At 47.5% G+C, this 24,072-nt stretch overlaps 1 protein-coding gene across 2 annotated transcripts in view; it reads right to left on the bottom strand.

Annotated features, from left to right (window-relative positions):
* XPO5 (exportin 5) overlaps nt 1–24,072 on the bottom strand; it is a 404,361-nt gene that overhangs the window by 194,042 nt on the left and 186,247 nt on the right. For both annotated transcript variants that reach the window (XM_029592834.1, XM_029592835.1), the window contains 3 exons: nt 15,873–15,962; nt 15,467–15,666; nt 14,598–14,697 (listed from right to left, as the gene is read on the bottom strand). In XM_029592834.1, the coding sequence (XP_029448694.1) occupies nt 14,598–14,697; nt 15,467–15,666; nt 15,873–15,962 (390 nt within the window). The remainder of the gene's footprint in view (nt 1–14,597; nt 14,698–15,466; nt 15,667–15,872; nt 15,963–24,072) is intronic.

Here is a 24,072-nt window from a genome sequence, read left to right as displayed (position 1 = left end):
GGACCAGACATCCGCTGATCAATTGCACAACTACAGGAGCCTCCTATTTAAAATCACCAACATCATATTTCAAGAGGACACGTGCAGCAAGTCATACAAGGCTCCTTCAGTATACAGGGAATCAAGGATAATAATTACTCCTTCAGGAAAAGACGTACCACCTTAGGGTCATCTCCCTCTGCCACTGGGACACCATCTTTCCCAGTAAGATTTTTGTCTGTCATCCTGCGGTAGACGCAAATGAGCCTACTCATCCTCCGAATGCTCCCACAGGTGGGAGTCCGCAAGAGTCCTTTTAGCCCTCCCCTGAGGGGATACCCTACGTACCCTCAGAATGGTAGGAACACAGGGGTGTCCCCCCTGCTCCTTTCCCTGTGCAAATAGACTTTGTGCAATAAAAGTACAAAATACGTTGAAAAAAGCCTCCCCTGAATCCAAACCTGGCCCAGATGAGTCCCTGACTTCCACCAAATCCTCGGAGCACTTTTGGGGCCCTTCATGGCATGGGAAAACAGAAGTGGTGGTGACCCCTTCCTTTCCTGCACAACAGGAGCTGGCTCTAAAATGACTGCCATTCCTGCACTGCATGGAAGAGCTGACTTAACTGCCCCTACTGAATGTGTGGACTTCCCAACCACTGCCATCTTATCGGCAGACTTTGAGCTGCCTTCCCCTCCATGCGCACACCTCACATACAGGCCCAATGTATCTAAATGTGACTTCTGATCTGAACAGGCCCAGCAAAGTTTTCCACGCTCCATGGATGCTGGCCTGCCTTTTTTTTTTTTTTTTTTTTAAGGGACAGAAGACTCCAACCAAGAGTAGAAAAATCAAAATAATTACTTCCCTGATCCGTCACTGGGTCAGAGGGGGAGAGCAAGTTCAAGCTACTTGGAGAGATGAAGGAACCAGACCACTGTTTTTCAATCTCCCAGTGTCCACAGGCCACCAACACTCCGGTTGTCCCCCTCTACCAGGGGGGTGGCTCTCTTGGCATCTAATATCCCTGGGAGCACTAATCCTCTCTCTCTCCCCCCCTTTTTCCAACTGCAGGTTTAACACTTCTACCATCTGCTGGAGACAAGGAAATACTGAGAGTCTGGCAGCTGGCACACTAACGTTAGTACAGTCTCAGTAAAGATTTTCTTCTCTGTCTCCATCTGCTGGTAGGGGAGAAGAAGCCATGCTTTTTGAAATGATCTGGAGACATTCAGGAAAATTACTTCTCTCTTTCTACTAGTGATACTTTTCTTCAAGCATACCATTAACTCTCCCAACTACAATAATACACAGACTGACTACTTTGAGGTCATCAGGGATAAAAATCCCAGGGCTCTTTCTTGTTTGATGTCTTCTAGTTCATCTGCAAATAAAGGGTTTAGCCCTTGTATTTCTACACCTCAAGTGCAAAATTTGGTATTTGTTTGGATTAATATGCAACTGCCAAAAAACCTATCACTAGCTGGACTACCACCTTGATCCAAGTCACACTGCTTCCCATAGGATAGGTTCCATACTTTTGTTTACCATCTCCTTTAGTGTAGAAACCCCTCTGAGATGGCTGCCTACAGTATTTAAACTAGGAGCTGAATTCCAGAGATCAATGCTCTCCAACTTGTCTCATCATTCTTTTAATACCTTTTGAATATCTACCACATATCAGATGATTCCCAAAAGAGAGAACATTGTGTTGCTAGACCTTTGTTTTGCAACTCTTTTCCAGATCAAATTAAAACTATGAATGCCACAGCTCCTTTAAAAGGGCTTTGAAAACCTGTTTATTGAAGCATTTAATCAAGGCCTGCACATAATCTTGAGTACTGACCTGCTTCAAAACATCAGGTTGATATTTCAATATCACCAAGTATAAATACCTTGAGGATGTTCCATTTTTGTCTATGTTTTTAACTATATGTATGATTTTGCTTTTTGTAAACTGCTTCGAACTCTAGTTATTGTGACGAGGCAGTTAATAAATTCTAATAATATGCCGCCTCATTTATTCACTGCTCTTACTGCAATGAAGCCCCTTTATTAGTGTGTCCCAATTATATCAGGTACCACTGGCTTGATGAAGAATTTCCAAGCATATCTTGATATGTTGCCTATAAAAATTACACCCTATCGACTCCAGGAGGCGGCTCTCTTTGGTGCAATGCAAGTACTAAGAAGGGCATTAGCAATACATTTAAGAGACTGAGATCATTCCTAGTGTACTCTGGCTTATGAATGAGGTTCATTCTGTCAAGATATGTGCAAAACAAATCCATTTGGAAAAGCAGCCCTGTGAGAGGTAGAGCTGAGAAAAGATAACTGACCTACCACAGCTTAGCCAAGCAGAAGGCCTGTTTTTGGATGTTTGGTAGGGTTGCTACCTCTAGATCATAAGATTAGGGTTTCAGTCCAAGCTGAGATGTTTTCTCAAACTACAAGTGTGTGAACTGGCTTACTCTTATATTCTTCAATAGATAAAAGAAGAAATGAAAATTGGTTCTTACCTGCTAATTTTCGTTCCTGTAATACCACAGATCAGTCCAGAAAAGTGGGTTGTGTATCCCTACCAGCAGGTGGAGTCAGAACAATTAGAACTTTGGGCACTGCTACATAACGAGAGTGCCACCTGCAGTCCCTCAGTATTGGCCTGTATCCAAGCCTACACTAACAGAACTAACTAGCGGCCAAGGTTGAAACCCAAACAAAAAAAAAACACGACAACCTGCGGCCTCAACAAACAGACTCAAACTGCTCCATCGAGTAACTCTGTCAACACGGAGCTTCGTAATTAAAAAAACAGCAAATCGTAAGGCAATGCAGTCTTTCGGTATCTGAAGAAAGGGATGGGCCTCTGGACTGATCTGTGGTATTACAGGAACGAAAATTAGCAGGAGAAGTCCATTACCTGCTATTAAGTTCACTTAGAGAATAGCCACTGCCATTAGCAATGGTTACATGGAATAGACTTAGTTTTTGGGTACTTGCCAGGTTCTTATGGCCTGGATTGGCCACTGTTGGAAACAGGATGCTGGGCTTGATGGACCCTTGGTCTGACCCAGTATGGCATTTTCTTATGTTCTAGGTAAGAACCAATTTTCATTTCCTGAACATACCCAGATCAGTCCAGAAAAGTAGGATGTACCCAAGCCACCCTACACTGGGCGGGAACCCGAAAGACCCGCACGCAATACACTGTCAAAGGACGATTCATCATCAGCTTTAACGTCCATGCGATAATGTTTAGTGAAAGTGTGTAAAGAAGACCACACTGTCGCCCGACAAATCTCCTGAGGCAACAGGAGTTGACACTCCACCCAAGAGGTCGCTTGTTCCCTGGTTGAGTGTGCTCTGAGACCCAAGGGCACTTGACGCCCTCGGGAAATGTAGGCGGAGCCGATGGCTTCCTTAATCCAACGAGAGATGGTCGCCTTAGACGCCTTGTCACCCAGTTTGTGCCCCCAAACAGGAGAAACAAGTGATCCGAATGTCGGAAATTATTAGTGACCTCCAGGTAGCGTGGCAAAATACACCGGACATCCAATAGATGAAGGTCCATGCCCTGAGAGGAATCCCGAACCCAGTGCGGAAAACCGGGAAGATCCATCGCCTGATTGACATGGACGGTCGAAACCACTTTGGGAAGGAACGAGGGAACCGTGCACAGGGAAATTCTATCGTCATAAATCCAAAGAAAGGGATCGCGGGACGACAATGCCTGCAATTCTGAAATCTGGCCGGCCGAGCAAATAGCCACCAAAAACACTGTTTTTAAAGTCAGATCCTTCAACGAAGCCCTGTGCAGAGGCTCAAAGGGGGCTTTGCACAGCGGCCGGAGAACTAAATTCAAACTCCAATCGGGACATAAAGGCCGGACCGGCGGACGCAGATGTTTAACTCCTTTGAGAAAGCGAGCAATATTCGGATGGACAGCTAGAGACACACCATTCAACCGACCCCGCAAGGCACCCAACGCTGCCACCTGAACCCGAAGGGAATTAAACACTAACCCCATAGCGAGTCCTTGCTGCAAAAATTCAAGCACCCGGATGACGCCCACTGTCAACGGATTGCAGGAGCTTTGGAGACACCATGCCTCAAACAGTTTCCAAACGCGAACATAAGCCATAGATGTGGCTGGACGGCGAGCCTGTAGGAGCGTGGAAATAACCTGCTCAGAATAACCCTTCAAATGTAAATGTCGCCTCTCAAAAGCCAGGCCGCGAGAGAGAAGTGATCCTCCCAATCCAAAAATATGGGCCCCTGACGGAGAAGATGCGGTAGATGAGCGAGTTGCAACGGACCCTCTAGGGCCAGGCGAATCAGATCCGCAAACCACGGGCGATGCGGCCACTCCGGCGCCACCAGAACCACCCTGCCAGGATGGAGTTCGATGTGACAAAGAAGTCGACCAATGAGCGGCCACGGAAGAAAGGCGTACAGAAGAATTCCCGTGGGCCAGAAACACACCAGTGCATCGAGACCCACAGAGCCCTGCTCTCGCCGACAGCTGAAAAATCTGTCCGTCTTCGCGTTCGCCCTGGCTGCCATCAGATCCAACTGCGGCACACCCCACCGGGCGCAAATGAGGTTCCACGCGTCGCGAGACAGTTCCCATTCCCCGGGATCGAGCTGTCGTCTGCTGAGAAAATCGGCCTGCACATTCTCCACTCCCGCGACATGAGAAGCTGCAATTCCCTGGAGATGGCACTCCGCCCAGGCGAATAGGAGGCGCGCCTTGAGCGTAACCGCGGGACTTCTTGTGCCCCCTTGGCGGTTGATGTAAGCTACCGTCATAGCATTGTCAGAGAACACGCGAACCATGCTGTTCCTTATCCAGGGGAGAAACGCCTGTAAGGCCAGCCGTACGGCTCTCGTCTTGAGCCGATTGATGGACCAGGACACCTTCGTTGGAGACCAGAGCCCTTGGGCAGTTCTGTCTGCACACACTGCTCCCCAGCCAGACAGACTGGCATCGATGGAGATTATTATCCAATCCAGAGGATCCAAGTCGACTCTCCGTTCCAGATTGTCGCGCGACAGCCACCACAACAGACTGAGTCTGGACTCGGGAAGTAGCGGCATTGGGAGATGGAACTGTTCAGACACCGGACTTCAGCGCAACAAGAGCGCACGTTGTAAAGGTAGCAAGTGAGCGAACGCCCAGTGCACCAAATCCAAGGTGGAAGCCATGGAGCCCAGGACTTGCAGATGCCGCCACACTGTGGGCTCCTCGCTCTGCCGGAGAGCGTGAATCTGTTTTTGCAACTTCTGCAGATGATCCTCCGCCAGAAACACCTTGCCTTGTAATGTATCAAATCACGCTCCCAAGTAAATCAGCTTCTGGGTGGCTTGCAAATGACTTTTCTGCACATTGATGACCCACCCAAGTGACTGTAAGGTGACCATCACCGTGTGGACAGACCGTACGCAATCCTCCCGAGACTTGGCGCAAATCAACCAGTCGCCCAGGTAAGGATGGACCAGAATACCCTCCTTGCGAAGGAAAGCCGCAACCACCACCATAACCTTGGTGAAAGTCCGAGGAGCTGTGGCGAGGCCAAACAGAAGGGCTCGAAACTGGAATTGCTGACCCAAGACCTTGAAGCACGGGAACCGCTGATGATTCATCCGGAGGAACTGCGCTGTTCAGCCCCCCCGCCCCCGGTGCTGAAAACGCGTCCTGGACCCAGTACACATACTGCCTACCTTCACTATCAACCCGGAGCCCCGGGAGAGGAAGGAAATGAAACAGCGACTGCTCAAAGCTGTCCCCACAGCCTGCTGAACAGCAGGCTCTCCCGGTGCCGACTCCTTACCTCAGACTGAAGAGACTTTTTTTTTTTTAAACTTACTTTAAACAACTAAACTACTGAAGCCTGCACTAACAGGGGTCGAGGGAGCAGCTTCGGGGGTAGGAAGACCAGGAGCCCCCGCGGCCTGTACACCCCGGGACGGAGCGGACGAAACACAGTCAGGGGTGTCTAACCCCCCCGGACACCCGGCTTCCACTGAGGGATGGCCCACGAAGGTGCCTAACACCTCAGGAAGCAAACGAGAAGGAAAAATAAAATAAATTTCCTAACTACCCTGAAAAAAACTAAGACTGCAGGAGATACACCCTAACCTGCTGGAGTCAGAGAAATACTGAGGGACTGCAGGTGGCACTCTTGTTATGTATCAGTGCCCAAAGTTCTAATTGTTTTCTGACTCCACCTGCTGCTAGGGATACACAACCCACTTTTCAGGACTGATCTGGGTATGTTCAGGAAGTTACACTATTTTTTGCATGCAATTCAATATTCACTCCATTAATCAACACCACCACTTCCTGGTGGGCCTAATTCCTCAGAATCGGACCCCAAAGACTAGTGAAAGAGGCATGAGACCAACACAAAAGGAACTCATCTACTCCTGTACTGTTGATATATTAGAGGACCAAGACAAAACCCCTTTTTCTCTTTTCAGATATAGCACCTGATTCACTAAGGGTTTTTCCCCATAGACAGAAAATGGGAGAAAAGCCTTAATGAATCTGGCCCTTAGCTAGAAGCAAGAATTAGGATATGCATGAAAGAATCAGCACAGAGGGATTAAGTCCTCATGCTGACCTCAGGATTCTTATTCAGGCACTGAATGAGTTAAGCTCTCTGCCTCACACACACTGACCCACTAATCCAGCAGTTGGGGTTATATGTGAACATTTTTCTGTGTAACAGCACCCTTTCCTGCCAGGTTGTTTTCTGCTTTTCTCTAGGGATTTATATGCATAAGGTACGCTGTAAACAGTGAGAATATTCCTCACATTTATCCAAACTGCACCTGCTGTGACAGGGGATGACTTGGAGGGGACTTTAAAACACAGCAAGCAAGGATTTCCTTTAAAAATCTATTATTCTGAAGCCACTAGCTAGGTCCCCCTTGCATTAGACAACAATTTGTCAAAACCCCCTGAACAGATGTCTAAGTCTAGGTCTCACTGACTGCACCTACTGGCTCTGACAGAGCTGCAGACTTCTGAAAGCAAACTTATAACTGATCTGTCTTCCTGTAGCACAGCGAAGGAGCTGAGAATCTGCAGCTCTGAGAGCACGCTATATGGAAAAAATGTTTCTTACTGCTCTTCTCTCATGTTCACTGGAGGTAAAGCAGAGTTGCTTACCTGTAACGGATGTTCTCCAAGGACAACAGCATGTTAGTCCTCGAACATGGGTGACATCATCAGATGGAGCCCTGATATGGAAAACTTATGTCAACGTTTCTAGAACTCTGACTAGGTACACTGAGCAGGCCCAGCATGCTCTATACCACGCGTCCACGTGGGGTCCCCTATTCAATCTCATAACACAGAATGGAGAAATTACTTTCCTGATAATTTTGTTTTCCTTAGTGTAGACAGATGGACTCAGGACCAATGGTGTTATGCTCACCTGCCAGCAGATGGAGCTGAGTCAGATTGCAAAGCTGATGTACCGTACATATATCCCTGCAGTGAACTCAGCTCTCCAGTATTCTCTTCAAAAGCCATAATGGACATACCAGTGAAAGGACAAATGAAAATATGACTAAAAATATGATTAAATACAGATAACCGTAACTGAGCTCAACCAACCATAAACACAAGCTCCAGTAAGAATATAGGTATCTTAATCTAGGGACTGGATGAACACTTACCCATGATCCTTGGATTTGAGGCCCATTCCATGGGAGGACCCATGGTGCAGATCTTGGGCAGCCGAGGGCAGGATGCTGAGTCCATCTGTCTACACTAAGAAAAACAAAATTATCAGGCAAGTAATTTCTCCATTTCGTAGTGTGTAGCCAGATGGACTCCTTAATGCAGCGAGCAATGGTAGCCCGCCGTGAAGGGCAACCTGGCGGTCCGTATTTTGGACCAGTTCTGAGACTTCCAGTTACTGCATTAAAAGCCTCTTGAAATCCAAATGACGGAGGAGTCGATATTCCGCTGAATCCTTGAGTTTATCTAGGGATGGCAACAAAATGGACTGATTCAAACGAAACTCCGAGACTATCTTGGACAAAAAGGACAGAACAATATGTAGCTGCAATGCCCCTGCAGTCATCCGGAGGAAAGGCTCCTGGCATGACAATGCTTGCAGTTCAGAGATGCAATGTGCCGAGCATATAGCTACCAGGAACACCATTTTCAAAATCAATAAACACAAGGAAAAACTGCATAACGGCCGATAGGAAGAACCTGCAAAAAATTCTAAATTAAGATTCCACAAGGGAAACGGAAACTGCATGGGAGGCCAAAGGTGCTTCACTCCCTTCAGAAAATGAGCCACATCTGGATGAGCCAACAGGGAGATCCTATTCACCTCACCCCTATAAGAGGAGAGAGTCTCAATCTCACCTTCAAGGAGTTAAGGGCCAAGATTTATTTAAGCTGTTCTGCAAAAATTCCAGAATAATTGGGATTTTGACCACCTGATGGGAGACACAGCATTCCTCGCACCAGGCCTCAAAGACTCTCCAGCCCCGCACATATGCTAGGGACGTGGAGAACCGCTGAGCGCGGAGTAAGATGAATTACCGCCGCAGAATATCCCCACTTCAAGTGAGCCTTCTCAAGGGCCAGACCATATGGACCGGTCCCTGCTGTAACAGGTCCCTGTGCAGTGGGAGGCACAGGGGATTCTCTACCAGGAGCCTCTGCATGTCCGCATACCATGGATACCTGGACCAATCTGGAGCTACTAGGATTAGTCCCCTGGGGTGCTCGATTCTGCGAATGACCCTGCCCAGCAGGGGCCATGGAGGGAAGGCATATAGCAACTCGTTTTCTGGACAGATCTGAACAAGAGTGTTGACTCCAAGGGACCACAGATCTCTTCTGAGACTGAAGAATCGAGGAACCTTCACATTGTGGGATATGGCTAGCAGGTCGACTGACGGGAGGCCCCAACGATCTACTGACAATTCCCACGCTCCTGGATCCAGACCCTCCCTTTTTAGAAAGTCTTCTCCGACCTTGTCTTTTCCTGCGATGTGGGAGGCTGAGATTATCTGTAGATCTACTCCACCCACTCCATAAGGAGGTCAATCTCCTGTGACACTTGCTGGCTCTTGGTTCCTCCATGGCGATTGATGTAGGCCACCGTTGATTTGTCCAACAATATGCAGACCACCTAGCCCTTGACTCTGTGGCTGAACTGTAAACACACCAATCTAACTACCCGGGCTTCCAGGCGATTGATGTTCCAGAGGGCCTCTTCTTCTGTCCAACATCCTTGGGCTGTCAGCTCCCGACAGTGGGCTCCCCAGCCCAGGAGACTCACATCTATCATGAGAACCAGCCAGTTCAGGGAGGATAGAGACAAACCCCTGCTCAGATGAGCTTCCTGGAGGTGACAGCAGAATCCCCTCGGCAAGAGGAGATGAACCATATAGTCTTGAGACAGTGGGTTCCAACGTGATAGCAATGAGCATTGAAATCAGATGCATGCTTGCCCTCGCCCATGGCACTACTTCCAGGGTTGCCGCCATCAAACTGAGAACTTGGAGATAGCTCCACTGTCGGCATACCATATTTACCAACTGACACATCTGGTGCATCAACTTCTATATCAGTGTGGATGGAAGAAAGACCTTGCCCCGCCTGGTGTCAAACTGGACTACCAGATATTCCAAGGACTGGGAAGGCTTGAGGCTGCTCTTGGAAAGGTTTACTACCCAACCAAGTTCTTGTAACAAGGATATCACCTTGTTGGTCACCAGGAGGTTCTCTTCTATGGACTTGGCCCAGATCAGCCAGTTGTCCAAGTATGGATGCATCAGGATCCCTTCTTTTCTCAACATTGCTGCCACGACTACCAATATCTTGGAAAAAGTTCTGGGGGCAGTGGCTAAGCCAAAGTGTAGCACCCGAAACTGATAATGACAGCAGCACAAAACGTAAGAAACATTGGTGATCCTCTTAGAATGGAATATGTAGGTTGGCCTTGGATAGGTCCAGGGAGGTTAAAAACCCTCCCAGTTGTACGGCCATTATCACAAAGCTCAAGGTCTCCATTCAAAAATGAGTCACGCACAAGTGACGGTTGATGCTTTTGAGGTCCACGATGAGGCGAAAGGAACCTTCCTTCTTGGGATGACAAAATAATGGAATAACGCCCTGTATTTTCCTGGGGTGCAGGTACTGGGATCACAGTCATCAACCTGAGGAATCTTAGAAGTGTAATCTCTACTGCCCGCTTCTTGTGCTGGGAGTGGCAAGGAGACACCATGAATACGTCCCGAGGAGTGCTGCGGAATTCCAGTGCATATACTTCTCGTATGACTTCCAGTACATATTTGTCCGAAGCAATCTCGACCCACCATTGGTAAAAGAGTCAGATGACCCCCTATCTCCTCATCCCGAAGGTGGGTTGGTAAAATCTCATTGGGGGGTTCGGGACGAGCCTGAACCTGCCCCTCTCCTGGGCTGCCGGGTACAAAAGTGCTGGGAACTCCCAAGGGGTCGAGACCTCTGAAATGTCAAAATTCTGTAGGGGCGGAAATGCTTGGAACCCCTGGAACCACCCCTCAAAGACAAGGGGTGGTTCCAGGGGTTTCCAGCTGCTTCATCTTCCAGTAACTGGGGAACTGGAGATTCGCCCGATTTACTGGCCAGCTTTTTCAATTCGCTTCTGAATAGGAGTGATCCTTTAAAGGGCATCTTTGTAAGATCAGCTTTGGAGGTTGCATCAGCTGACCAGTTACGCAGCCATAGCTGTCTGGCCGCCACCATTAAGGCCACTCCTCTGGCTGAAGTACGGACTAAATCGGAGCCTGCGTCTGTTAAAAAGGCGGCAGCGGGTTCCATAACAGCGTTGGAATTCACCCCTGAGTCATCAATCTCCTGAGAGAGAAGCAGACCCGAATGAGCCACCAGAATGCCTTACAAGAAGTGATCTGTAAGGTCATCGCTACAGCGTCAAAGGCTTTTTTTTTTTAAGGATAGACTCGATCTGTTTATCATGCACATCTTTTAAGGCTGCTCCTCCCTTCGCTGGGATAGGTGTTAGCTTAGAGATGGACCTGACAGCTCCTGCCTGAGACGTGCTCTTGACTAGGTATGGGAAAGCATGCACTCCCAGTCTGCGGAGGTGTGCCGCCACCACAGCCAGGCATTTTGTGAAGACCCGGGAGGTGGAAGGGAGCCTGAATGGCAACACCCGGTACTGGAAATGCTGATTTTCCACCACGAATCTGAGATACACCCATATCGAGATCTTCCCCAGTCACAAAAAGTGTGTGCCCTTTAGGTCGAGGGAGCATAACCAGTCCCCTTTTTGCAAAAGGGGGATCAAGGTGCCGAGGGAAACCATCTTGAACTTTTCTTTTAGAAACTTGCTCAAGGCCCGTAGGTCTAGGATGGGATGGAGTCCTGTTCTCTTTGGAACCAGGGAAGTATCTGGAGTAGAATCTCAGCCCTCTTTGTCCTGATGCGCTACTGGCCCCCAATATGAGCACGGAGGGCAATTTGGTGGGATACTCAATTGGTACCCCTGTCGGACGAAGGACAGAACCCATTGGTCTGAGGTTACACTGGGCCACTGGTTCACAAAGAGTCGCAGCTTGCCCCCAACCGGAAGATCCATTGTCCTGGGTACGGGCAACTGGCTTATGCTCCCTGCGGCCAGGTCAAAACCACATCCCTGGGGTTTAACGAGGAGCCGGTTGAGGCATGGGAGCTCTCTGCTGCCTGGGGCAGTCGCGGGAGCCCTGATGGTGTGGATGGGAACGAGGAGGAAGACGATATTACTTCCTTTGGCATAAGAAAGACTTCCTTTGCCCCAGTCTCACTGGCCTCCTGGAGAATTGTTGAAGCGTTTCATAGTGGTCCCGGAGTTCGGCCACAGCATCCCTCACTATCTCCAAAGAGCTTCTCTCCAGTACATGACACGTCAGCGAGTTATTCCTGTACCTCTCTTTGGAGTCCCGAGGACTGTAGCTATGCTATTCTGCATGCGCTGATTCCCGCTGTAGAGATTCCCCATGCCATCTCAAAAACATCGTAGGTTGCACAGACCTCGTGTTTCCTACACTCCAGACCCCTTGTGCACCAGTGACATGATTGTGTCTTGTTGTTATTGAGACAGATGCTCAGCCACTTGCTGGAACCTGCTTCCAGTTGTCCTCTGAGTACTGGCTCATGTGGAATTGGTAGGCAGCAATGAGTGCAATAAGCATGGCACCCTGGAACACCTTCCTCCCAAGAGTGTCCATCGCTCTGTGGTTCTTCCCCGCAGGTGCCGAGGATTAGGCCTGAGAGCGCTTGGCCCTCTTGAGGGCGGATTCCACCAGTATTCTTACTGACAGGAGGAACTGTGAAGGGGTGTTCCCATATCCTCAGCAGCAACTCCTTAAGGATCTCGTGTACGGGACCTGCCATGATCTCCTTAAGAGGCTTCACAAACTGGAGGATCTCAAGCCTTTTTGCCTGGCATACTCCTCTGACAAAAGATGAAATGGTATGGCCTCCCCCATCACCCTAACAAACCTTGCGAAGGTCAAGTCCTCAGGCGGGTACTTCCTTCACTCATCTGGAGGACAAGGGTCTGACGGGAGACCAGAGTCCTTGGAGGACTCAGATCATCCCCCCCCTCCAGGGGTCATAGGGACCCTCATCCTCACTGTATGCTACAGGGGATGGGGCCCTAGGTGCATGGCCTTCGTCCAAAGGTGCAGGCACCATTAGAACTGGATGGGGGTTACAGGCCTTGGTGGAGCATCTTGCTTGGAGGAACTGGCAACTATCACCGTATCGGTAGGGTGAGGCCTTGGTGCCCCGCCAGGCACCTATGCCGTCCTGGGAACCAGCACCAGTTGGGTCAGTAAGGCACCCTGAGCATGCTGAACTTCTCCAGCAGCGGTATCCACCAGCTGGACCTGACACGCCAGCTCCTCCTCAACCATTGCCAACAAAGCCTGGGAGGAAGGAGGGGTGGCCAGATAATCTTCGAACCTGCGAGGTGGATCGGCGACTGGCACCAGGACATAAGAACATAAGAAATTGCCATGCTGGGTCAGACCAAGGGTCCATCAAGCCCAGCATCCTGTATCCAACAGAGGCCAAACCAGGCCACAAGAACCTGGCAATTATCCAGGGGAGACTGCCACGGATTCCCAGCACTGATAGAGGAAGGGCTTTCCTCACCGCAGGGTTGCTTCAGGGACATTGCAGCAAAAGCCAGTGCATTCCCACACTCAGCACCGTGCATAGACAGGCACTGGTGCCGATGCTTGTCTTGGTCTTTCCCTGGTGCCAAGGTTGAAGACTATGAACTCTGCATCCTCGGCCCAGAGGAGATCAACAACGGTTGGTTTCCGGTGCCCCTATCCGCCGATGTCAATGGCGTGGTGTCCATCAGTGCGGCTCCAAGGTCCATTGATGCCAATGCCTTGGACTTCCTCGATCCAAAGAGCTGATCCATCTTGTCAATCCGAAGCAGAAATCCGTTTGGGCATCTGGGCACATAAGCAGCAACCCTGATGTCATGCGATGTCCCCAGGTAGAGGATACATACCTCATGAGGATCAGTGATATACTGGTCCTCGGGCACTGGGAGCATCGACGAAAACAGGATGTGGCCATGACAGGGCAAAACAAAAGGGCTACAAAGTTGAAAGTAATGGCCAGCAGGCCCCAAGGCACTGCCACTATGGGGGGAATAGACAGCAAAAGAAAACAGCCAAAACGCTGAAACCCTGACTAGAGACACTACAGGAAGGCACAGAGAGGGACACGTGATGGAACTGAGACCTTAGCATGAAAAACCGCTAAGAGAAAAATGTTTTCCACAAGGCTGAAAACAGCAAAGTGAGCTCAATCACACTGCGAGACATACAGATCCACAGAAGAGACTGAAGAGGGACCCTGTGTGGAAGTGTGGTATGGGGCATGCTGGGCATGCTCAGTGTGCCTAGTCAAAGTTCTAGAAACTTTGACATAAGTTTTCCGTATTGGGGCTCCATCTGATGTCACCCATGAGGACTACCATCCTGCTTGTCCTTGGAGAAAGAACCTTTTCTAGGTCCCTGTCAGCACTGCTGAATCCAACCACATTTTCTGGCTCAAGCTCACTCTATATACCAACAAGAAAATGGCAATGTCGGCAGTTTGCAATCATGTGATGTAGGGCTACTCTTTGGCTGTAGGGCGTGTACTCAATGGTATAGACTGGGTAGAGAATGAAGCAGAAACACTGCTAGGTTATCCTTTTGGCATAGCATCTGTGGTCAGAAGTACCGGGCACTAAACAGGTATACTTAGTAATAACTTAGCAAGAAGTATCATTTAACCAAGCCACCCCCTCCCCCATTCATGGCCTCCTCAGAGATACCGAATGGCATAGATATTGAGAAGAGGAAACCCACTTCTCTTGAAAAGAGGGTTAAAAAGTCAAACTTCTTTCTGAATCAGAGAGCTGCCACACCACAGTACCAAAACAGAAGAGAAGAGACCTGGGACAAAAACATTTCTCAAAGAAACCTTCCTTACATGTAGATCACCTGGATGCTGTCTCATCCATCTATAGCTTCAGTACCTGATAGAATTGCACACCACGCCCCAGCCGTAGCAGGCACCAAATACTCACTCTTGAACGGTTCAGGCCGCTGGGGTCCTCTAGCACTGGGTCACTGATCTCCTTATCCGCGCCGACATAAGAGATGAAAGCTTCAGGGCTAGATAGCATTCTGGCAAATTCATAAGGTGAAGAAAAGACAGACAGACATCAGACCCTCTGAGGAGGCAGGCAGCAGCAGCAGAAGAAAATTATTACTTACCTGCTAATTTTCGTTCCTGTAGTACCATGGATCAGTCCAGACGGTGGGTTATGTCCCCAATCCACTGTCTGGACTGATCCAGGTACGTACAGGGAACCTCAGATTACATTTTAAAAAGGGTTTACTGAGAAGCAAGAGAGTGGTCACCACTACTCTGCTTTAAAAGCTTCTCTACTAAGCAGTAAAACTTAAAATAACCATAAATGGAGGTTAGCAACTCTTACAACAGCATCCTGGTGTCTACATGTTTCCCTCCCCTCTGTCAAGCAAGTCTTTTGGTACAGTGAATCTGAAAGCCCTGCTGTTGTAGAGAGTAACTTTTGAGTACTATACTTCATTACAAATAAAATAGGGTTTCCCTCTACATCAGAGGAGCAGCACATTGCAGGTATGCTCTCGTCCCTTTCAGGAAATATTTTAACTTTCTGCTGGGCCCACCAGGCGGCCTGTGCTCCCCCAGTGGGTCTGGCAGGGGTCAAAGCAGATTTCAGGCTGCATATACATATGTAGATACCACGTCGTTATCTTTTGGCAGTGTGCAGTGTTAATATGTGCAGTATTAACTACAAATCTATTTCACCCTGGCTGAATTTCACCTGGCAAACAGCTGCTTTTCTGAGCAGTATCTGAATTTGTCTCAGTTGTAGATATGCTGTGGGAAATGCTGGTAACACTCTACCTGCACATCTCATCTGAAAGCCACAGGGAGGCGACAGGAGCCATCAGTTCCTCCAGGAAAGCTCGCTGGCGCTCGTAGTTCTTAAACTGGTTGCTGATAAGCACCAGGGCTTCCATCAGTGCACACTTTTCCATCTGAGTCAGCAGCAGCTCATTGCACAGAAGCTGCTTCACATGGTTATACAGCATCTCAAAGTTTGGCTAAAAAAAAAAAAAAAGAACATATGACATCCAATGTCAGCACAATGTGAGAAGGTTGCTGGAAGGAAGTGCCCAGTCCAAAATACCTACATCAAAAGAGGCAGTTCGAGGGAACAAGACCTGCTCCAATGGGACATCCCAAGTCAGAAAGCACCCCTGAATGGCCCCTCTCTTGGCATGAGAAGCGTGTTAGTGCCAATACATACCAAGACTAGTTGAGAATAGTCACGACACATCTTGATGATAGAGGAACACGCATGTCGCCTAACATTCTTCACAGCACGAGTTCTGGGAGCCTGCACAGGAAGAGAAACCCAATGAGTTTCCACTTACACACATTATTGCGACACATTAAGGCATGCTCTGCTGTGTGTGCCACGATTATCTTGGCTGGCAACAGCAGGAGGATTGCAAATACATTAAAAAAAGGAGCATGTTAATAATCAAATGGCTTTTATTAGCAAATTATAGCAAGAACTAAACCATGAAATGCTATTCAGTTATCTATATCTTTCACTCTAGTTTAGCCTAGCTGCTGTATTCTAACCGCTTTCTTTCACCAACAAAGGGCGTCCTCACTAAACACATTATCTTCTGCAGCAATACTTTCTTTTCCGTTTTCCATAAACACTTTTTCATCCACTTTGTAAGAGTTTATTTCAAAAATAAGGTTTATTAAAGGTAATATTCCCTTTGTCTACCTTAAGTTTCATTCATGCTGAAATGGATAAACTGTTTAGTTTATAAATCCTTACTAGCAAACATCATAAGATTAAAAGACTCAAGTTCAGCAGCAGATCTTGCTGCAGCTAGAATTGCCTGAGGTTCTTTCATGATTAAACAAAGGGACCTTTGCTTTTATCTAAATACCTAAGTCCCTTCTCTTCTTTATCACCCAAAAAGGCTTCCAAGTGGGAGGGATCCTGAAAAATGAACTACTTTTTTTTGAAAAACAACCGAACACTGAGGGAAACTTCAAAAAGAATGTAGCACCTAGAGCTAAATACTCTCGGCTTCAATACTAAAAATTGTTTCCTCCTCATTTGTGTAACTCTAGAGACATCAGGAAATATTTGGATCTTCTGCCCACAAAACTGAGAATCTTTGTTAAGGTGAGAGTGACTAACATAGTCGCTCTCTGGGGAATATCATCTATAGAAGATTCAAGAAAAGAGGTTAAATTTGGAGATTGTTGGACTTGATCCATAGCTTCTTCCCCCACTCGAATCTCTAATCTGGATCTAGGGACATAATAAATCTTGGATATCGATCTTTCATCAACTGTTGATATTGAAAGTCTCAGCCAAGTATTTTTTCAATAATTCTAAAGGAGACAGTAACCTGGTTATAGGAAAATTTAAAAATCTCAAATTTCTAACTCTATTTTGATTCTCCAGGTTTTCTATCTGCCTGTGAATTATTATCCCATCTTTTATAGAAGAATTATTAACATCTTGTTCAACTTTTATTTGTGTTGACATTATTTTACTCTGTTCTTCTAAACAATTTAATCGATTATTATGTATCTCCAACATGTTTTTAATTTCAACAGTAGACTTACTATTCTGGATAATTGAACTCGACACAATTTTTTGTAAGTTAGTTAACGCCTGCCAAATATCAACAAGTGTGATATTTTGAGGATCTAAAGGTTCAATTACCGTCCCTATAGATCCAGAACCCTCCCCTTGCCCATTTAACTCATTACCCCCAGTGTTAGGTTGAACAATATCTACATTTAAGTTTACTTCCCCTGGTAACGAGGTTTGGGCTATGGGGTTGGTAGGAACTAATAAGGATTGAAGTTGCTGTGGTGACCTGGTGTTGTCTGAAGTTCCAGACGAAAAGGATATTTCCGGTATAACCTCCCGAGCAGTCTGGCTTGCCCTCCTTATCACAAGGGAATCCATTGGGCCTCTAACCGGTACCAATGGAGTTGACGTACAAACTTTTACCTTCCTTTTTCTACCCATATAAAATCTCTAGAAGGGGCGTGCGGCTTTGGCAGCGCGCCAGCGGCTGCGCGCCGCTCCTTCCCCAAATTTGTACCTTGGAGGTCATCCCCGATTGCTGACATCACCGGGGGGCGGCACTACGGGCGAGTCAGGATGTTGTAGCTCCGGCGTTGCAGGCAAGTTGAAGACTCAGACACAGTCCCCGGGCCAAATTACTCTCTTTCGAGAGTCTCTCCCTCAGTCCTCCTCCGGATTCAGAGCCGCTCCTTCCCCAAATTTGTACCTTGGAGGTCGTCCCTGATTGCTGACCTCACCGGGGGGTGGTACTACGGGCGAGTCAGGATGTTGTAGCTCCGGCGTTGCAGGCAAGTCGAAGACTCAGACACAGTCCCCAGGCCAATTTACTCTCTCCCCATTATGGGGACTATTGATTATTGAGAATTAATTTATATGTAGTTTGTGGTAATATTATGTTTATTTTTGTTTCTTTAATTCAATAATCATTGCTTGATTTTGCAAAATGTAAAAATTTTGTTAAAAACTCAATAAAATAAATAAATAAATAAATACCTAAGTCCCTGTATTTATACAATTATAACCTAGAGCACTGAAATCCAGATTGGCCACATTGACGCACACCCTTACCTAGTACTCTGATCATTTGAAAGAAATCTATCAAATCTGTTTGGCAATATCTTCTAACCTACAGGCTTTAAGGTATTGCACTATTCTATCCTTCAGTAGTACTGGCATTTCTTTGTCTTCCACTGATACTAAACTAACAGATCTCTAGTTTTCTACTTCTTTTGTGTTTCCATTCTTATCGAGCAGTAATACAATGGCTATAGAAAGTTTATAACCCCTTCCAAAATGTTCACCTTTTGTTGCTTAGTGAAGGAATGCAATGACAACCAAGTGGCCACCTTGTAAACGCCTTCTGGAGTAACCACCATAGTTTCTGCCCATGAAGAAGTTTGGGCCCTTGTTGAGTGAGCCCAAAGTGACTCTGGAGCCTGCAGACCTTTCAGTAAGTATGTCAAAAAAATTGTCTCCTTGACATATCGGGACAAAAATGCTTTAAAAGCCACCTCTCCCTTATGCAGGCCACCAAACAGCACACAGAACCCATCATATTTCCTAAAGGGATTACTTACATTAAGATGTCTGAGGAGAACCCAATGCACAAACAAGAAGTATAGAGACCAGTTCTTCCCTATGCAATCCTCCTTTGAAAAGGCTGGGAATATCATCTGATTCAAGTGAAAGAGAAATAACTTTAGGCCAAATGGCCCAGGTAGTGTGCTGTCATCTATTGTCATTGTAATCCAAGTAGGAGATTTGAGTTCCACTCATATCTCCAAGTTCCGAACCACCAGCCACTAAGACTGTTTCTGCAAAACTAGTCTGATTTGAATATTTGAGCAGACCTCGAGAGCAATTGCTTTCTAAGATCTCATTTGAGATCTCGCCTGTAGCTCTGAAATTCATCTGGTAGAATAGACTGCTACCAAAAAATTCCATCTTAACAGTAAGCTGCTTAAGTGACACCTCTTGGAGGCTCAAATGCGTGACAACCAGGTAGGTCCACGTCAAATCCAAATTCCAGGCAGGTACTGACTCTTACCGGAGACCAAATATGCTTCACTCTCTGAAGGAAACAAGACACATCCAGATAAGACAATAAGATTCAACCCATCAACCGGTCTCTGTAACAGGCAATAGCCACTACCTGTGCAGTTAGGGAGTTACAGGCCAACCCTCATCCATTTCTTTCTATAATACACAATGCACAATACACAAACTAATATATGATAAAGAAACTGACTGGCTAAATACAGCTCTAAGAGTCCATGTACCGCAAAGGAACCTTCGTTCGGCTAACAAGGCACTACTAACAATCCCTACAGTAAAATCAGCAAAACTAACCCAAGTAAGAGAAAGGGCTTTATCACTGGCAGGGCCCTTTCTATGGAACACAATGCCCACTGAACTAAGATTACAGAGTGACATCAAATCCTTTAAAAAAACCTTAAAGACATGGCTCTTTAAGCAAGCCTTTCCAAAAGAAACAGTGGGGTAGAGAGGGAGAGAGAGAACGAAAAATACAGAAAAACGCAGCCAGAATAAATGGCACCACAATATTATAAATACATAGTACAGTAGAGAAATAGACCGAAATAAAGTACCTCAATAAACCTTCCCAGAACTAATCCATCACTACCCAAAAATTTATCTTTATTAATGATATTGTAACCGTTTTTAGTTGGCACTTGTTAGAATGTACGATACCCACCTATATATACCCACCTATATATATAAGGGCCCCATATCCTTCACTTCAAGCATTCTTCCCCACAACTCCTGCACCCTGAATTCGTCCAACCTCTCCAACACCCCAGCATTCGACCAGGCACTCCTGCACCCAGCATTCGTCCAGACACTCCAGCATTCGACCAGGCACCCCAGCATTCGACCAGGCACTCCTGCACCCAGCATTCGTCCAGGCACTCCAGCATTCGACCACTCCAGCATTCGACCAGGCACCCCAGCATTCGACCAGGCACCCCAGCATTCGACCAGGCACTCCTGCACCCAGCATTCGTCCAGGCACTCCAGCATTCGACCACTCCAGCATTCGACCAGGCACCCCAGCATTCGACCAGGCACCCCAGCATCCAGCATTCGACCAGGCACTCCAGCATTCGACCAGGCACTCCAGCATTCGACCAGGCACCCCAGCATCCAGCATTCGACCAGGCACTCCAGCATTCGACCAGGCACTCCAGCATCCAGCATTCGACCAGGCACTCCAGCATTCGACCAGGCACCCCAGCATTCGACCAGGCACTACAGCATCCAGCATTCGACCAGGCACTCCTGCACCCAGCATTCGTCCAGACACTCCAGCATTCGTCCAGACACTCCAGCATTCGTCCAGACACTCCAGCATTCGACCAGGCACTACAGCATCCAGCATTCGACCAGGCACTCCTGCACCCAGCATTCGACCAGGCACTCCAGCATTCGACCAGGCACTCCAGCATTCGACCAGGCACTCCAGCATCCAGCATTCGACCAGGCACTCCAGCATTCGACCAGGCACCCCAGCATTCGACCAGGCACTACAGCATCCAGCATTCGACCAGGCACTCCTGCACCCAGCATTCGTCCAGACACTCCAGCATTCGACCAGGCACCCCAGCATTCGACCAGGCACTCCTGCATCCAGCATTCGACCAGGTACTCCTGCACCCAGCATTCGTCCAGACACTCCAGCATTCGACCAGGCACCCCAGCGTCCAGGCACCCCAGCATCCAGCATTCGACCAGGCACTCCTGCACCCAGCATTCGTCCAGACACTCCAGCATTCGACCAGGTACTCCTGCACCCAGCATTCGACCAGGCACCCCAGCGTCCAGGCACTCCAGCATCCAGCATGAGACCAGCCACTCCAGCATCCAGCATTTTAGAAGGCTGAGCCCTCCCTTCGGGCCTAACTCCATGGTTGCTTGACGTGACCTCAGTGTAAGACCCATACCGAGAAGTCCTCCCGCTTCAGGACACCACTAGCCTAGAACTCCCCCCTGTCTACTGGATACTTCCTACGGACTACACACCCACCCCTTTTCCCATCATGCACCCCCTAACCATCCCCATCATCCACAACCAAAGGTGGAGAGCACCTAAGCTCCCCACCACACCACTCCACCACAACCGCCAACAGAGACTCAGGCCCATCATGCTGACACCCATCACCCAATGTCTTGGCCTGGCTCTGTTTTCAATCACGCTGTTTAATGCGCAATCCATATCCAAGAAAACACACATACTCAATGACTTCCTATCCGACTGTAAACCAGACATCTGTGCCATCACAGAAACCTGGTTAAAACCAACTGACACAACCCTAATCAACCAGCTTCCTATCCAGACCTACGACATACTGTCCATACCCAGACGCAAAAAAAGAGGAGGCGGCCTCCTCTTAGCAACAAAAAAATCGCTAGGTCTGACATTGCAGACATCCAATACTATAGCAAATATGGAATTCGCTTTATTCAACTCTAAACATCTGACTATCGCGCTAATCTACGCTCCACCCGGTCTTTTGGAATCCGACCCTTCCCCAATCATAGAACTAACAGCAAAACACAAATTCAGGAAAACCGGCCATCTTGATGGGAGACTTCAACCTCCACGTGGATGTCCAACCTCATTCCTCCAACTGCAAAACTCTTCTCTCCTCCCTCAACCATATGGGTTTCAGACAAATTGTGACAGAACCCACCCACAAAGCTGGTCATACTTTAGACCTGATCTTTATAAACGAAGGTCTTTCATCCCACTCCACCCCAACCTGCCTTGCGGTTCCTTGGACGGACCACCTAGTCATTTCCTCAACGTTAAAGATCCTTGAGCCTCTTCCCCAAACAACTCAAACAATCACCATCTCAGTCAGGAAACAGTGCTCAGGAGATCACCTAAGCAAACACCTAGCCAAAGAACTAATGAATCTGGACCTCACTGACGCCAATTCAGCAACCTCATCATGGAGCAACATCACCAACAAGGTTGCAGATCAAGTGTGTCCCATGACAACAAAGTCTATCAACCCGGACAAAGACAACAGGAAACCTTGGTTCACCACAGAGCTGAAGACTCATAAACACGAGCTTAGAAGCAAGGAAAACCAATGGCGTAAAAGCCCATCTACAACAACCCTCCTCAACTACAAATCATGCCTCAACACCTACAGAAACGAAATCAACAAAACAAAAAGAGAATTCTTCTCCAAAAAGATACACCACTTCTCATTTGACTCAAGAGCCCTCTTCTCTTATGTCTCAGCCCTCACTAAACCTCCTGGACCAAACATCCCAGATGAACAAGCTCTTAAAAAAGCCAGTGAACTTGCCGACTTTTTCGACAACAAAATCACCACACTCATAGCCCCCCTCAAAGGGCCTACGCCGCACACAAGCCACGCAAGCAACCACAGCCCGCAATCAGCTACAGCAACCGCTCGTCAAACCAACACATACACAGCAGCGCTCGAAACTCTTGAACCCACGTCCACCCTAGAAAAAGCGAACATCCTTAGGAAGATAAAACCGTCCTCTCACCCCTTAGACCATATACCATCAAACCTGCTGAGTTCAATCCCTGACATCATTGCCAAGCCAGTTGCAGATATCATTAACTGCTCCCTCGCCCAAGGCCAAGTTCCGGACCAACTCAAGTTAGCATTGCTCAAACCTCTCCTCAAAAAACCCAACCTTCCCACCACAGACCCGGCTAACTACAGACCTATAGCTAACCTCCCCATGCTAGCTAAAATCATGGAGAAAATTGTCAACAGACAACTTTCTGAATTCCTTGACGACAACAATATCTTCACCACTAACCAATATGGATTCCGGAAGAAAAAGAGCACCGAATCCTTATTATCCACACTAACGGACACCATTATCTTCAATCTCGAAAAAGGCCAACCTTGTCTCCTCGCGCTTCTGGATCTTTCCTCAGCGTTCGACACCGTGAACCACTCTAGCCTACTACAACGTCTTACAGACATCGGCATCACAGGAATAGCTTTCAATTGGTTTAAGTCCTTCCTAGAGAACAGAACATACAAAGTTAAGATAAACAACAAGGAATCTCACCCCATCCAAGCCAAGATGGGGGTACCACAAGGATCATCACTCTCCCCCACCCTCTTCAACATTTACCTTCTCCCACTCTGTCATCTACTTACTAACCTCAAGCTCACCCATTTCTTATACGCGGATGATATACAAATTCTCATCCCTATCACGGAGACCATACACAAAACCATGGACTACTGGAAAAAATGTCTCTCATCCATCAACGATCTTCTAACCAGCCTCAACCTGATTCTAAACACCAACAAAACGGAAATACTCATAATAGCACCGGATCAACCTGCCCCGCCAACATCCAGCAACTCTCCAGACACCTCAGGATATGCCACTGCACCTCAAGTCAGAGATCTGGGAGTACTACTAGACAACAGACTCAGCCTCAATAAATTCATAAATAACACTACAAAAGAATGCTTCTTTAAATTACAAGTGCTAAAGAAACTAAAGCCTCTTCTACTCTATAGGGATTTCCGCACAGTACTCCAAGCCATCATTCTCCCTAAACTAGATTACTGCAATTCACTCCTGCAGGGCCTTCCAGCATGCACCACCAAACCACTCCAGATGGTACTGAATGCCACTGCAAGGATACTTACAAACGCCAAAAAAAGGGACCATATCACCCCGATCCTCCAGCATCTCCATTGGCTGCCCATCAAATATAGGATTCAGTTCAAAACCTGCATGATGATTCATAAGGCCCTACATAACATCTCTCCACTCAACTTAACCTTCCAGCTTCAACTACACTCCTCTAAAAAACCAACCAGAAGGGCATACCAGAACA

The sequence above is a fragment of the Rhinatrema bivittatum genome, chromosome 3 (genome assembly GCF_901001135.1).
Source record: "Rhinatrema bivittatum chromosome 3, aRhiBiv1.1, whole genome shotgun sequence".
Classification (NCBI taxonomy): Eukaryota; Metazoa; Chordata; class Amphibia; order Gymnophiona; family Rhinatrematidae; genus Rhinatrema; species Rhinatrema bivittatum.
The sequence above is the reverse complement of the archived record's forward strand: the minus strand, read 5'-3'. Positions and strand labels throughout refer to the sequence as shown.